This window comes from Lepisosteus platostomus, chromosome 16 (assembly GCF_059453375.1).
Source record: "Lepisosteus platostomus isolate fLepPlt1 chromosome 16, fLepPlt1.hap1, whole genome shotgun sequence".
Classification (NCBI taxonomy): domain Eukaryota; kingdom Metazoa; phylum Chordata; class Actinopteri; order Semionotiformes; family Lepisosteidae; genus Lepisosteus; species Lepisosteus platostomus.
Genome location: NC_142626.1, coordinates 9,051,231 through 9,064,716, shown reverse-complemented (window position 1 = coordinate 9,064,716; position 13,486 = coordinate 9,051,231). Strand labels below are relative to the sequence as shown.

Sequence of the window (13,486 nt, the reverse complement as noted above, 5' to 3'; positions counted from 1 at the left end):
TTCTGAAAATATAAATACATGGTATCAAACTCTATGCATTGTTTGTTAATTACTGTTGTTGCTAGATAAGAATTACCACACTTGGTTATGCAAGACCTACCTTCTCTAAATCCCTGTTGACTTTTCCATGTGTGTAGTCCTCTAGTTTAGTTTTTATAATTTGACCTTCCATGTAATAATAATTAGACTTTATTAGTCTATAATTTCTTGGTTCAGTTTTGTTATCCATCACGTGGATTGGCACTACATTTTCATTTCTCCAGTCCCTGGCTTTAGTGTCTGTTGGAAGAGTTGTGTCAATGGCTTCTGAATACATGTAGTCTGACATAATATAATATGATTTAAGCATTAATATTATGAGCCATAAACACTGTCATGCACAAATCCTTAAATAACAATACTAATAAAACAATGATAATCTGCAAGAGTTCAATTTTTAGATTCATTCATTGTGTTTTTTTGTTCTTACAGAACCTGGTGGATATAAGCCTAACATTGAAGAAGATTCCTTAGCGGAGCAAGGTGGCAGAATTCCTTGTCTTTAAAGAGACAGAACAAAATCCTCCAGATGTTCATCAGACACCACAGTCTGCAGACCTGCTGATCAAACCCCTCTGAGTAGACTGTGTGAAGGACTGTGTTTCCATTGTGTTCTAGTATATGTGGAAGGTAGAGACAGGTCTCTCTCCTGCTCTGGGTCTGGACAGTGTGTAATTGGATGAGTATAAGTTTGTTTCTAATCTCTAGAATTAAAAAAGATTTTCTCTTAAATATATAATTAGTTCTGTTGGTTTGCTACACACATTTTGTCTTGCATACATGCAAGTTTTTATTTTGTACAGTTAATTCCTAGGAAGAAAGCATGGTAGCACAGTGGTTAGTATTGCTGCCCAGCACTGGGACCCAGAATTAAGTTCTGGGATGCTATCTGTGTGAGGTTTTTATATTTTCTTTGTGTTTACATGGGTTTCCTCCAGGTGCTTCAGTTTCCTCCCACAGTCATGTTGGAAGATTGATTGGCTTCTGGGAAAATTGACTGGTGTGAGTGTGTGTACTGTGATGAACTGGAGTCCCATCTAGCTGCCTTGTGCCCATAGATTGCTGGGATAGGCTCTGGCTCCCTCATACAGTACAATTTCAGTAATAAGATTTTTTCTGTATGTGGAGTGGGTGATTGTGTATGCAGTTTGTCTATATAAAGGGATCATTGCAGGGATGTGGATTTGGGCTGACTGTGTAAACTGGGTCCACTCTGTGTTAGGCTGGTACTAATGGTTTGAACATGTGTTTTCAGTTTTTCCCGTAGAAAGGTACTGCTGGTTCTTCTGTAGGTCCATGATGCACCTGAACCAGACATAGTGCAGAACAGGAATGATTGAACATTTGCAAAAGCTTAAATATATAAAGAAATTACAGATAGCTGTGTGTTACAAAAGAACATGTTTGCATGCATAATTTAATTTTTAAAGCCATTAAGATATCTGGTGCTCCTGCTGTATTTCTGAAAAAATATACAAAAAGCATGCTAATGTGCCCTATTCGTTAGTTAATAACATTGTATTTTTATAAACAGTTTTTAAAATGAACATTTTTCAACATTGTTATAAATGATTGTTTAGTTAGAAAACTATTTTAAATTATATTTTACCCTCATTTTTCTTTATTTTTAAAATTTGTATTTTACTTATTCTCTGATAGTCGGATTTAATGTATATTTGAACATATATTTGAAGTCTTGTAAATTAATATTTTTTTCAAAATGTGGAAGAAGGGCAACAATTTATTACAGTGAAATTGTACAGTGATGGTTTCAAAAAATAAAACTAACATATTTTAATGCTATTTTTTTTAAATGCTAGTTAAATGAAATTATTTACGTTGCTTGATTAATTTTAGGCAGATGCGCTCGATGCTGTAAGCTCTCCAGGGTGCAGATGGCTCATTCTGTATTGCTGAGCTCCACGCCTCCTCTCTTCTCTCACAAGAAGACAGGAGAATGTGATTTGTCAAGTACGAAATGCGTTTACAAATTTAAAGTGTTTAAGACATTTAAAAATTAAAAAACTTACAGCATACACAAAGATTCTAAGCTGATCCCGAAGAGGAAAAATCACCCATTTTTATTGCATAAAAAGTGTTTTTTTAACTATCTAAACCATTTTTTATAGCTCTTAAAGTCATGCAGGGTCAATTGCAATGAACTGAAAGTAGCGAACTAACAGGAGTTCAACCCGTGCTTAATACGCAGCTGTGGTTTAAACTTGTGCTCCACCTGAAGACCAATTGCAATGAACTTTGACGCTGTGCTTAGGCCATAGCACCGTACTAACCCTGTTCTCAATTGCAACGAACACAAAGTAACAGCTGCTGCCCTCTAGAGGTGACTAAAGAAGTGGACTAACTTAAACCACCTCTGCATATGGTTTAAGCCAGTGGTTCTCAAACTTTTTGGACCAAGTACCACCCCTAATCGAACCAAAGCATCCATGTACCACCTACAAGTCATCATCTCATAGGAACCCCAGAAATTCTCAATGACCAACATGAGTGTGCGTGCACACACACTCACACATACATATAATAAATATTATAATAATAAACTTTATTTGATATAGCGCCTTTAAAGGTGGCTTCTCAAAGTGTTTTACAGAAAAAAAACATTAACAACAACTAATAAAAAAGCACCATTTCAGTGAGAGGGGTGAGCCTGTTTAGTTGAGCAAAGCAGATGTGAATTAATTTTTCGAGCCTTGATACAATTCACAACAGAGTCTAACAGATTTTAAATGGTCAGGCATTTTCTTGACGGCAAAGGTCACGCGGTGAATGTAATGCGTACAATTTCTGGAGCAACCTCTTTAATTCGTGCAACTACACCGTTATGTCGGCTTGTCATTGCTCTAGCACCGTCTGTACAAACACAGCCGCATTTTATCCAGTCGAGGCCATTCTCTACGATAAATTCATTCAGAAGCTGAAATATGTGCTCTCCTGTAGTTCCTGTTGGTAGCGGTTTACAGAACAGAAAGTCTTCATGGGACATGCCCTCAAACTTGTATCTAACGTTAACGAGCAAATTGGCCAAATCTACTACAGACTCATCTAATTGCAGTGAAAAACATCTGCACATCTTTACGTGCTCTATCAGTGTACTTTTGATATAATCCTTCATTTCAATAATTCTATGAATGACTGTGTCTTTCGGGGGGGGGGGCAGCAGGTCGAGCTGTTTAGCAGCTTTTTCTCTACACATAATACGTGTCAGCTCTTTTGCCAACGGTAAATAAGGTTCTTCAAAAATAGTGTAGCTTACCTGCTTTAGCAATACGCAAGCTTGCATTTTTCCGCGTTTCCGTTTTTATTTCCGTATTTATTTAAAGGTTTTATTTCATGCGCATGGGAGCGAAACACAGAGACGCTCTGTGTATTTTTCTCAAATTAGAACAGTTCTTAAATATTTTTCTGTTATCACGCTTTCGTGTGCTCACAAGATTACCTGCATTTGTAGCATGTATTTCTATGCATTCCTGTGTTTACAACGTTGGCATTGTTCCAAAATCACGCACATTCTCCTTTCTCCCTATTTGCTGGAGATACAGTAGCTTTTCTTAAATACAATTGGTCACTTGCATCCGTAGCATGCATTCCTATAGAGTGGTATAGAATTACAGAGTATCTCTTGTGTCCACTGAAGTATTAGCCCGCACTGTATCGTAGTACGTAGGCTGCGTATTCGACACGTATTAAAATACAAAAGATGAAAACCGTCCCGATTTTTCAGCGCACACGACACAGTTCCAGGGTCATTTGGCGTACCACTTGGCGGCACTCCACGTACCACTGCCGATACGCGGACCACAGTTTGAGAACCACTGGTTTAAGCAACTTAGTACTGTACTTGGTGTAAAGCAGGATCGCATTGGAAGGCTCCCGCAATGTAGTGGAAATAATATCGCCACTACGCACTGAATTTATGCATCTGTCATCTGTAACTCAAATTGCTTAACACTCAAACCACATTTATTAATAATGAAGTTTATTAGTAAGTGTGTATTAACAAAAGTGTCATTTACTAATAATTACATTTAATGTCAATCATTATTAGTAGCTGTGAATTTTAAGATATCCCAGGGAGTGAAGAGAACAGAACTTAAGCAAATAGTTATATAAATGGAGCATGAGCTTAAATGTGTTCTTTAAAATCTGAGTCAACTGAATAGATTTGTTAAATATTTGAGGTTATCAGAGGAAAGCAGGGACAATGAGGAAATGGGTGGTACCCAAGCATACATTAAAGAAAACAACTTGGCATCTTAAAGTGAAAGACACTCTGGACAAACAAGTGAACACATTGCTATTGCTAAATAATTACAAAAGACACCAACTAATGACCAGACACTCTGGACAAACAAGTGAACACATTGCTATTGCTAAATAATTACAAAAGACACCAACTAATGACCAGTAAAGTTCACAGTTTTATTTTTAACAGAACTGGAAATTAAACTTATAAAATAACTTGAGCAACAAAAAAAAACGTTTATGGTTCCTCTGGCCTCCTAAGCATTTCTATTTTTTTAAGTTAATACATTTCTTTGTGCCTTTTGCTTACTTTTCAGAACTTTCATTTTCTCTTGAAATAATATTTTCTCTCTCTTATTCTGTGTAAGTAGGAGCTTACATTTCGAATTAAGTTCTTTTTTAGTCAGTTCCAACATCTTCCTTTCAAAGTGGGGAAGAGCTCGTGTTGCTCTGCTAAGTCGTGGTTATCCTTTACGACGGTATCTTCTGTCACCAAATTAAATACCCATTGCTTTTTATCTTATCATTACACAGTCTGTCACTGAACCACATCATCTCAAATTCCTCAGCTGGACCTCCAAAACTAACCTCTGCTGTACAATGTAAATTGCTCACGTCCTGAAAATCACCCTGGCCTGACCACAGTTTTTTTATTTCTTGTAAAAGAAGTTGTGGCGGTTGTTCCTCATCCTGCACTAAGTCCCAGCTGTAGTAGTAGTCAGGGACTGTGGGTGAGTGTTGTATTAACATGGTGCGTGGCAAGCAGTCTTCATTGCGGGTTAGCTCAAGCCCTTGTTCTGAACAGACGATGGTGAGGCCCATTTTGCAGAGTAAATCTCTGCCACACAAATTAACAGGGTACTCTAACAGGGTACTCTTTAGAAAGGAGGAAGGAGTGGTTACCAGGCCCAAACCCATGCTGCTGGCATTCCACTGTCAGTGGTGCAGTAAAATAAGACTTTGTGGGATGTCCTGTTACTCCTATTGTTAAAATGGATTTTGAGAAGGGGTCGAACCTATAGATATTGTCCCTGAGTAACGACTGTGTGGCTCTCGATCCACTAAAAATTCATAAGGGTCTCCATTTATGTATAAAGTGACCTTGAGTAGCTGAGATGGGGGGCAGAGGGCAGGTAAGATAAAAGTCTCGGTGCCCTCAGGCCCTACCTCAGCCTGCGATGAATGTCAGTCCCTTTTCTCCTCCTGCCAGGGTGATCTCATGGTTACCTCAGGTGGAGGAGGTGGTGGTAGATCCCAGTTGTTGCCGTCGCTTCTTCGTTCTGCTGTGTTATGTCCGGGGCAGTCACAAACCCAGTGTCCCGTCCATCCACACTTGAAGCAAGCCTGGAAGTCCCCTCTCGGGACTCTGCTTCTTCCTCTTCGGCCTCGCCGGGCGCGCTGCCCTCTCCCTCTGTTCTGGTCACCCTGGTAAAACTAACTGAGCCATTTGCAGTTGGTGAAGCTGATGATTATCCTTTCGGGCTTTTCGCTCTCTCTTGTCTATTGTTAAAGTGTTTATAAAAATAGTCTCTAGCTCCCTGCTCGTGGGTCTGCTTTGTGCTACCGGCCGTTTCAGGGCTGTTGTGTACTTACGCCCATTGGTTTTGGGGTTTGGCAGCTCCCCAAAAACTGCCGCCAACTCAGTTAATTTCCATGGGCGATAAACGAGGACAGTAGGTTCCTCATCATCACCGGTGCGGGGATTAGGACACTCGATCATTGGCATGTGGAGCACCCCTTCTCCCTCCTCCATGGACTGGGAACACGGAACGGCGGAAGGATTGGCGGAGCGACCCCCACCATACCGCACTCCTCTCTTTGTGCGGGACGGCGAGAGCATCCCCTCCGTGTCACCCTTTCTTTCATCCCGTCACCTATTATACGGTGAAGCCGGTCGGCCCTCCCCATATGGTGGAGGCTACGGAAGGGTAGTCACAGGAGCAATAGCTACTGCAAGACAATCTAATTCGGGATACACTTTAGTAGTGCTCATCATCTGTTCAGGTTTCTTACCCCATCCTGATTCATGCCTCTTAGCACATTCCTCCCACACACTTACACATCTGCACATATATTTAAAATTCCAACCGGGATCTCCCTCTGGGTTAAGTGATTCTGTCATTTCGTGTAATAATCGTACGGCCCATGGCTGAAAACTACCTACACGGGGCCATGTCTCATTTGTCCATCCTGAGATATTATCAGAAAAAGGTTGACAGTATATTAACCCATATTCTCTTCCCACTATATTCATGGGCGTTTCAGTTTTTCTTTCCACTATTGCCTAACTTACTTTGTCTTTCTCTAACTTGCGCCTCAATTTTCCACAACTCAAAACACTTCCAGTAGACTTTCTTATTTCCCTTTTTCTCTTTTTCTTTTAACTGTTCTTCTAGTTGTTGTATCTGCCTGGTACTAAAACTACCATTTTCTGGAAAACCTAACTTACTCCACGATGGAAGACACTTTATTCCTGTTTCTCCAAATTTTTTGTACATGTACTTCGCTGGACCGCTCGGTCCTGTTTCCGTCTTCGGATTTTCATTTCCCATTTTTACCGATCGGTGCCTTACTTTAGAACCTTATCACATTAACTACTCCGCAGAGCAAAAAACACACGTCTGTGTTAAGATAAGTTCTTGATGAGTCCCGGACTCATCAAACCCGCGTGAGAACACCCTCACCGGCCTCCTCTTTCTCTGCTATAAAACCACAGAAAATATTCTAAATGAATTCTCCAGGCGCGACTCAGGAAGGACAAACAGTTTATCCTCCGAGGTTCGTCCAATTTGCTAAAACTGTCCGGGCCAGGATGGAGTTTCAGCAGCCGTCTGCGCTCAGGTTAGTGTCCCATCTGGGGTGCCAATATTGTCGTGGAAATTTACCTATCAAGGAAGCCACAAGGGCCTTGCTCAGGGGCCTAGCGGCAATTCCTCTGCCAGCCGTGGGATTCAAGCCAGCAGCCGTCAAGCCACAGGAGCAGATCCTTAGCCACAGAGCAATTTAATGGCTGAAACATCTGATTTACACCAGGACAGGTTCTGTGAAGACAAATAGTTCTCAGTCAGCAGAAACTGGTTCATATGTACTATTTTACTAACAGAATTACCTTACCAGGCTTATGGTAATCACCTTGTGATCCTTTATACTGTACATGTTCCTAAAGTAAAGAGTTCCAATTAACACAGCCCATTTCAGTTCATTGGTAACTCATTCCTCCCTTAGAGCCAGAACCAGGCCACAGTGATGCAGATTAAAAACACTCTGACAGGTGTACATGTAATATTGTGCAATAAACACATACCATGAACAAATACCAATAATAGATGCATATATAATCATAAATGTCACATAAGAGTAAGATGTGAGTGGGTTTAGGAACATGATTATGTACATAATTATCTAACTGTCCAAAGATTTACTGGACCAACTCCAGTGACCAGCTAACTGTCAATTCTCAGTATCCCCTCTAGATGTCACTATGGAATATATAAATAGAATAAACAGGTCACACATCAACTGAGCACTCGTTCACCTCATTATACAGTACTAATGTTCAATTAATAAAGTGTCTGTTTTTAAAGTTACACCAATAGCCAGTCTTCCTACTTTTGACATGTCGGTGAAATCCTTTTTGATATAAAAACAGTTAAAACAAAAGCCACACTCCTTACTGATAATAATGTTGCTTTTATTAGCCCTGTACAATTTCTTGCATGAGGAATTAATCTTTTTGCATACCCCAGCTTGCTCTCCATGAGACACACACACACAGGGAGAGAAGCTTGGGGTCAGAGCACAGAGTTAACCATTGTACAGCACCCCTGGAACAGTTGGGGTTAAGGGCCTTGTTCAAGGGCCAACAGAGTAGGATTTCTCTGCCAGTTGTGGAATTTGAACCAGCAACCTTCCTGTCACAAGCACAGATCCTTAGCCACAGAGTCACCATTCCATCGGAGTCCCACCGCAGCTACATTTTAAACAATTTTTTTATCTAATGAGAAAAGAAGCAGGACTAGTTACAAACCTCAGAACATCCAAACAATAACAGCTGTTTAAATATAACTGGTGTCTTTTCTCCGTCTCTGTTTCCATGGGTCCTTTTCCTAAAGAGGGATTTCTGCTATCTTCTACCTGCTTGAATTATTAGCTAGTTATCCACCTTTTTGGGTAAGTTTGAATTTTTATGCCTCAGATTTAAGAGGATCCTTATTCTTGGGGACATTAGTATACATATTGACTCAAGTTCCTCCAGTTTGGCAAAGGATTTTCTAGCTCTATTGAGATGCTTTTATTTAACCCACTTTGTTCTCAGCCCAAAACATAACAAAGGACACAACCTAGATTTAATCGTTGCAAATGACTCTTTTGCTTCCCACTTCTCTTCCCTTGAACTAGACATCTCTGACCACTTTGCTATTCTTTCCAATCTAAAATTACCTGTTTCTAACACTTCCCCCACACGCTCTGTAAATTTCCACAACTGGCGATCAGTTGATCAACCTAGGTTCACAAATTCTGTTCTATCCTCCTTATCTTGTTTCTTTTCCTCTGACTCTCTAAAGGACAAAATACATTTGCTTAACAGCGCTCTTTTATCTACACTCAACAACTTTGCTCCTCTAAAAACTCAAACCATCTTTTTCTCACTCTACCCCCTGTACACTTACCATCTGTTATCAATGAAGGCAGTCTCCCTGAAACTTGAGTGTGGGTGGCGTCTTTCTGGCCTAAACGTACATTATAATTATTGGAAAGATTATTTGTCTGGATACGATAGAGTCTGCTAGATCCACCTACTTCTCTCACATTATTGAAAATAACCATAACAACCCCAGAAACCTTTTCTCCAACAGACTGCTTAAGCCTAACTGCCCCACCACATTACCTGCCTCATTGCTACTTTACAACACATTCTTAGATTTCATTAGCTCCAAGATCAACAACATCCGGCATCACATTCTCACCACAACACATATACCTTCCACCCCTCTTCCCTGCTTGCCCAACTTTACTGGTTCCCTTCTCTCCACCTTCTCTCTTATTGACTCTGTACCCATCAGAAAACTGGCTTCATACTGTATATGAAATCCAGCACTTGTATATTAGATCCCATCCCCACCACTTTATTTCAGTCCTGTTTCACTTTTCTCTGCCCCGTTGTCCTCAATATAATAAATGAATCCTTGAGCACAGGTGTTGCACCAATGGTCCTCAAAACTGCTGCTATTACCCCTGTAGCAAATAAGCCTAACATGGCTCTGGACAATCTAAATCTCCAATTTACTTCGGTTAAATGACCACTTATATGCAAATAACTTTTTCAAACCCGTCCTAAATTGGATTACACAGATATGTTATGTAATAAATGTAGTCACTCTATTACTGAAGCCAAAACAAAAGGCCAGGTGGCCTTATTTCAGTGTTTAGAAATTATTTGACTAATTATACACAACAGTCTTCTTATGAACAAACTCTTAATACAGTGAACTAAACTGAATTCCAAATCCCAAGGCTTTAGATACAGTTTGCATCATTGTTAATTACTAAATGCAAACTAGTCAGGTTCCTAAAGGACTCTGGCCCACACTTAAACCAAACTCAAATGCTATTTGCCAGTCGTGCACAGCATCCAGTCACACATGTGGCTCATTTCAGACCACCACGTACTCTATGTGACATAACTGCTGGTCTAAAATATTGGTCATCAAGACAGAGGAATATAAAAGCTACTAGCTCCCAGCAGCCCTTGATATCATGGAACCTGCAGATGCTCATGGATGGGATCATGGATGGGAGGATGAAGTCAGACCTGCTTGTGAGGTCGAGGTCAACAGCACAGATATGCCACTGTCTCAAATGAAATTAGAGCTACAACAACTGCCTAATTATGCAGTATCAAACATAATGCCTAAATAGGCCAATAAGAGAAATGTGGATTGATTGTATTTGTATGTTTATTTTGACTTGTGTTACTATATACAAATTTCTGTCATCAAAGAGGTTCTGTGATAGATGTGCACAAAATGTGACTGATACACAGTAAACTGCACTTTAGAGCAAATTATTCTGTCTGAGGAGCCAATTTAAAAGTGACCATTTTCCTTTTTTTGTTTGAATCGTTAAAATTGACAGTATTGACTGAATTCTTCACTTCCATTTAAAGAATTATATATTTTTTGTTCCTGGTTTGAACCATTGTATTAAGAGTTTTGTATACAAGACTGTTCTGTATAATGATTAATTTTTTGTTTAAAGGCTGCACAGGGATTACTGTATTATTAGTCAACAGAGGGCAGCACTGAAAACTGAATTGAGAGCCTCAGTCTCCGCTAGCAAACGCTGCTGCTCTTCTTACTTAGGTTCACAGGTGAGGTATCTCAATCAGGCAGACTGGATTCTTAGGAGAGGCTGTATTGATAGGATGAAACAATCTGTTGGATAGGCAGGGTGAAATGAAAGAGTAGCACTGTTCTCACGCACTGAGACAAGTGTCACAGTAAAAGGAGCAGAGCAGTGTTTTTTGTGAAAGACTGAGACTCTCAATTCAGTGTTCAGTACTGCCCTCTAGTGTCAGTAAAACTGCAATTACATTGAGACAAGAGTCATCAGTAAGAACAGCAGCAGCGGTTTGCTAGCGGAGACTGAGACTCTCAATTCAGTGTTCAGTGCTGCCCTCTGTTGACTAATAATACAGTAATCCCTGTGCAGCCTTTAACAAAAAATTAATAATTATACAGAACAGTATAAGTGTAAGCAATTACAATAATTATTAAAGGCTTTTAGACTACAGTATGCTGACATCAAATGAATTTGAATTTGGATTTACACAGCAAAATGCAGGAAAAGTGCATTTTGATGGGACACAGTATGTGTATGTCTGTTTGCACAGATGTGCATGTGTACAGAGACAAGGTAATGCCAAACAAAAACTTTTTGAAAAAGAAAAAGAATTCCAGGAGGGCACACAACCCGTATTACAGCTTGCACACGGTTGGCATTCAATTTATTGTTACCAGCAATAACACTTGGCATAAGTCTTATTATCCAGTCAAGTGAACGTATATTGTTCAATGTTTAAAGAGGAGGCAACGTACAACCTATGTACGGGACATGTTTCTGCAGCTTCACATCAAGAAGAACATATTGAAAGTTTGGAAAGCCATGACGTCTCTTCTCACAGAAACAGCAAAAATGATACACGTTTAACCTGGGAATGCTTACTTACGGAAGCGCATTACTGCCACTAAGGAAAACAAAATCCTGAATAAGAAATTTTCTCGTACGAGATAGTAATTCTCGCATATTTTATTTGATCATGCGACAGCACGATCGCCATACAATACCTCTATCGCTCCGTGTGAACTTACAGTTATAAGCAGTGGTGCTGATTGCACGTATAACTATTCATAACGGAGCCATCATTGCTTTGATCTCTAAATCCCACACAACTGGTCGTCATGGTTATAATGATTCTGTTCATATTTGCTAAAAATCGCAAGACTTCATTATGACTAAACCCCAGTCGAAAGTAAATCCGTACAAATTCTGCAGCGCTGGACATTGACACGATCATTAAACCGAAAAAGCCAGCCAAGCTCACGGTAGCTTCTATATGCGTTCAGTGCACAACACAACAGGGTGTGTATACACTGAAGTAATCATTGCTATCTTGTAATCTTATAAAATGCGTGATTTTTTACCCTTGGGGGCAGCAATGCGCTTCTGTCCTTTACATTGTTTTTTTTTCCTCGAAAAGAGGAGTGTGGAAATGTTCTGCTGTTGTTTAAGTCAATGCTACTTTGCACGGGACAATATTATTTCATATTGTGGCGTCCTCGCCTGGCGTTGCGGCCAAAGAGCGCCCGGCTGGGGTGCGCAGCGAGGGGCAGGACACCCTGGATGGGTTTCCGGGTCCCTATAAATAGTTATCCCAGTTTTGCAGTCTCTTTTATATCTGTACCCTCTTACCACTCTATACCACGTACTGTACATGAAATAACCCCAGCGTGTTGTACTGTTTCTCTCTTTTCTCACTTTCTCTGTTGCTGGTGCTGAGCTGGACGCACATCCGACTATAAAGCGCTGTGATTTTAAAAGAGCCCGAGTTTCTGTCTCCATCCTCGCTGACCCCATCTCGTTACAATATACAGTACAATGCTGTATTCAGTATTGTAACGCGTACGGTCTCCATTGCTTGCGAGAGCTAAGCTGGCTTACCAGAGTGGTCACAATTCCGCCCTCCCCTATGAATAGCAGGGCCTGCAGCCGTAGGGCTGAGGGGAGATTTCCCTTTGGCTCAAGAGGCTGGGTCCCTGTTGAGTAACGCTGGAGGCCTGCGTTTAAGTCCCTGACGGTTGGGGGCCGACCTGATGCGGCAGTGGCAAGGGCACCCACGTGAACCCTGTAGTGCTACAGTATTAATACAGTAGGCAACATTGTTCACAAATTAACTATTGTGTGTGAACGCAATACATGTCTCATATATACGAGATTCTTTTCTCGTATAAACGCAATACTATCTCGTATAAATGAGATATTTTATAATAATAAGCCTCCGTACACTTCCGTGCTCCACTGTTGGCATTTCTGTTGTATTTTACTTTGTCTTTGTGCAATCACAATATTTTCCTGCTAATTGAACAAGAAATCCAATGACACATATGACTTTTAAAGTAAATCTTTATTTCTTTATCTAAGTGCAAAACTGTAAATGTGATTGTTACTATTACAAGTGTAACATCTGGGCATTTAATTTATAACTTAAATCAGAATGCAAATTCTGACAGTTTACTTAAAAAGCAACAGTAAACTGTAAAAAGATCAGTTACAGTTGAAGGAGAAGCAGACAGTAAAATAGGTTTATTTATCCCAGAACTCCCTGTGGATTTTTATTTATTGATGTGAGTCTTAGTTGTGTATAATAAGGTACTGTATATACTGCATCTGAAATGCAAGTGTACAGACCAAGGACTCTCCTTCAATTCTTCTGTCATTTCCTGCCACTGCTGGTAACTCTACTGAGTCACTTCCAGCACAAAGAATTGCAGTTGGTTACCTTAGCTTCAAAACTACATTAATCTCAATACAGCCTGGAATAATCAAACACAATCTGAAACACGGCAATTTTAATAATTATAATAATAGCTTTTTTCTACCCACTGAGTGCAGTAAAATATTATCA

At 40.0% G+C, this 13,486-nt stretch overlaps 1 protein-coding gene and 1 pseudogene across 1 annotated transcript in view; one reads left to right on the top strand and one right to left on the bottom strand.

Annotated features, from left to right (window-relative positions):
• Nucleotides 1–1,749, top strand: part of LOC148646821 (NLR family CARD domain-containing protein 3-like) — a 231,538-nt gene extending 229,789 nt beyond the window's left edge. The window contains exon 14 of the mRNA XM_088608953.1: nucleotides 472–1,749. Coding sequence (XP_088465079.1) covers nucleotides 472–487 — 16 coding nt within the window. The 3' untranslated portion in view covers nucleotides 488–1,749. The remainder of the gene's footprint in view (nucleotides 1–471) is intronic.
• A 4,309-nt stretch (nucleotides 1,750–6,058) lies between these two features.
• Nucleotides 6,059–7,007, bottom strand: LOC148646820 (uncharacterized; annotated as a pseudogene).
• Nucleotides 7,008–13,486: the final 6,479 nt, after the last annotated feature.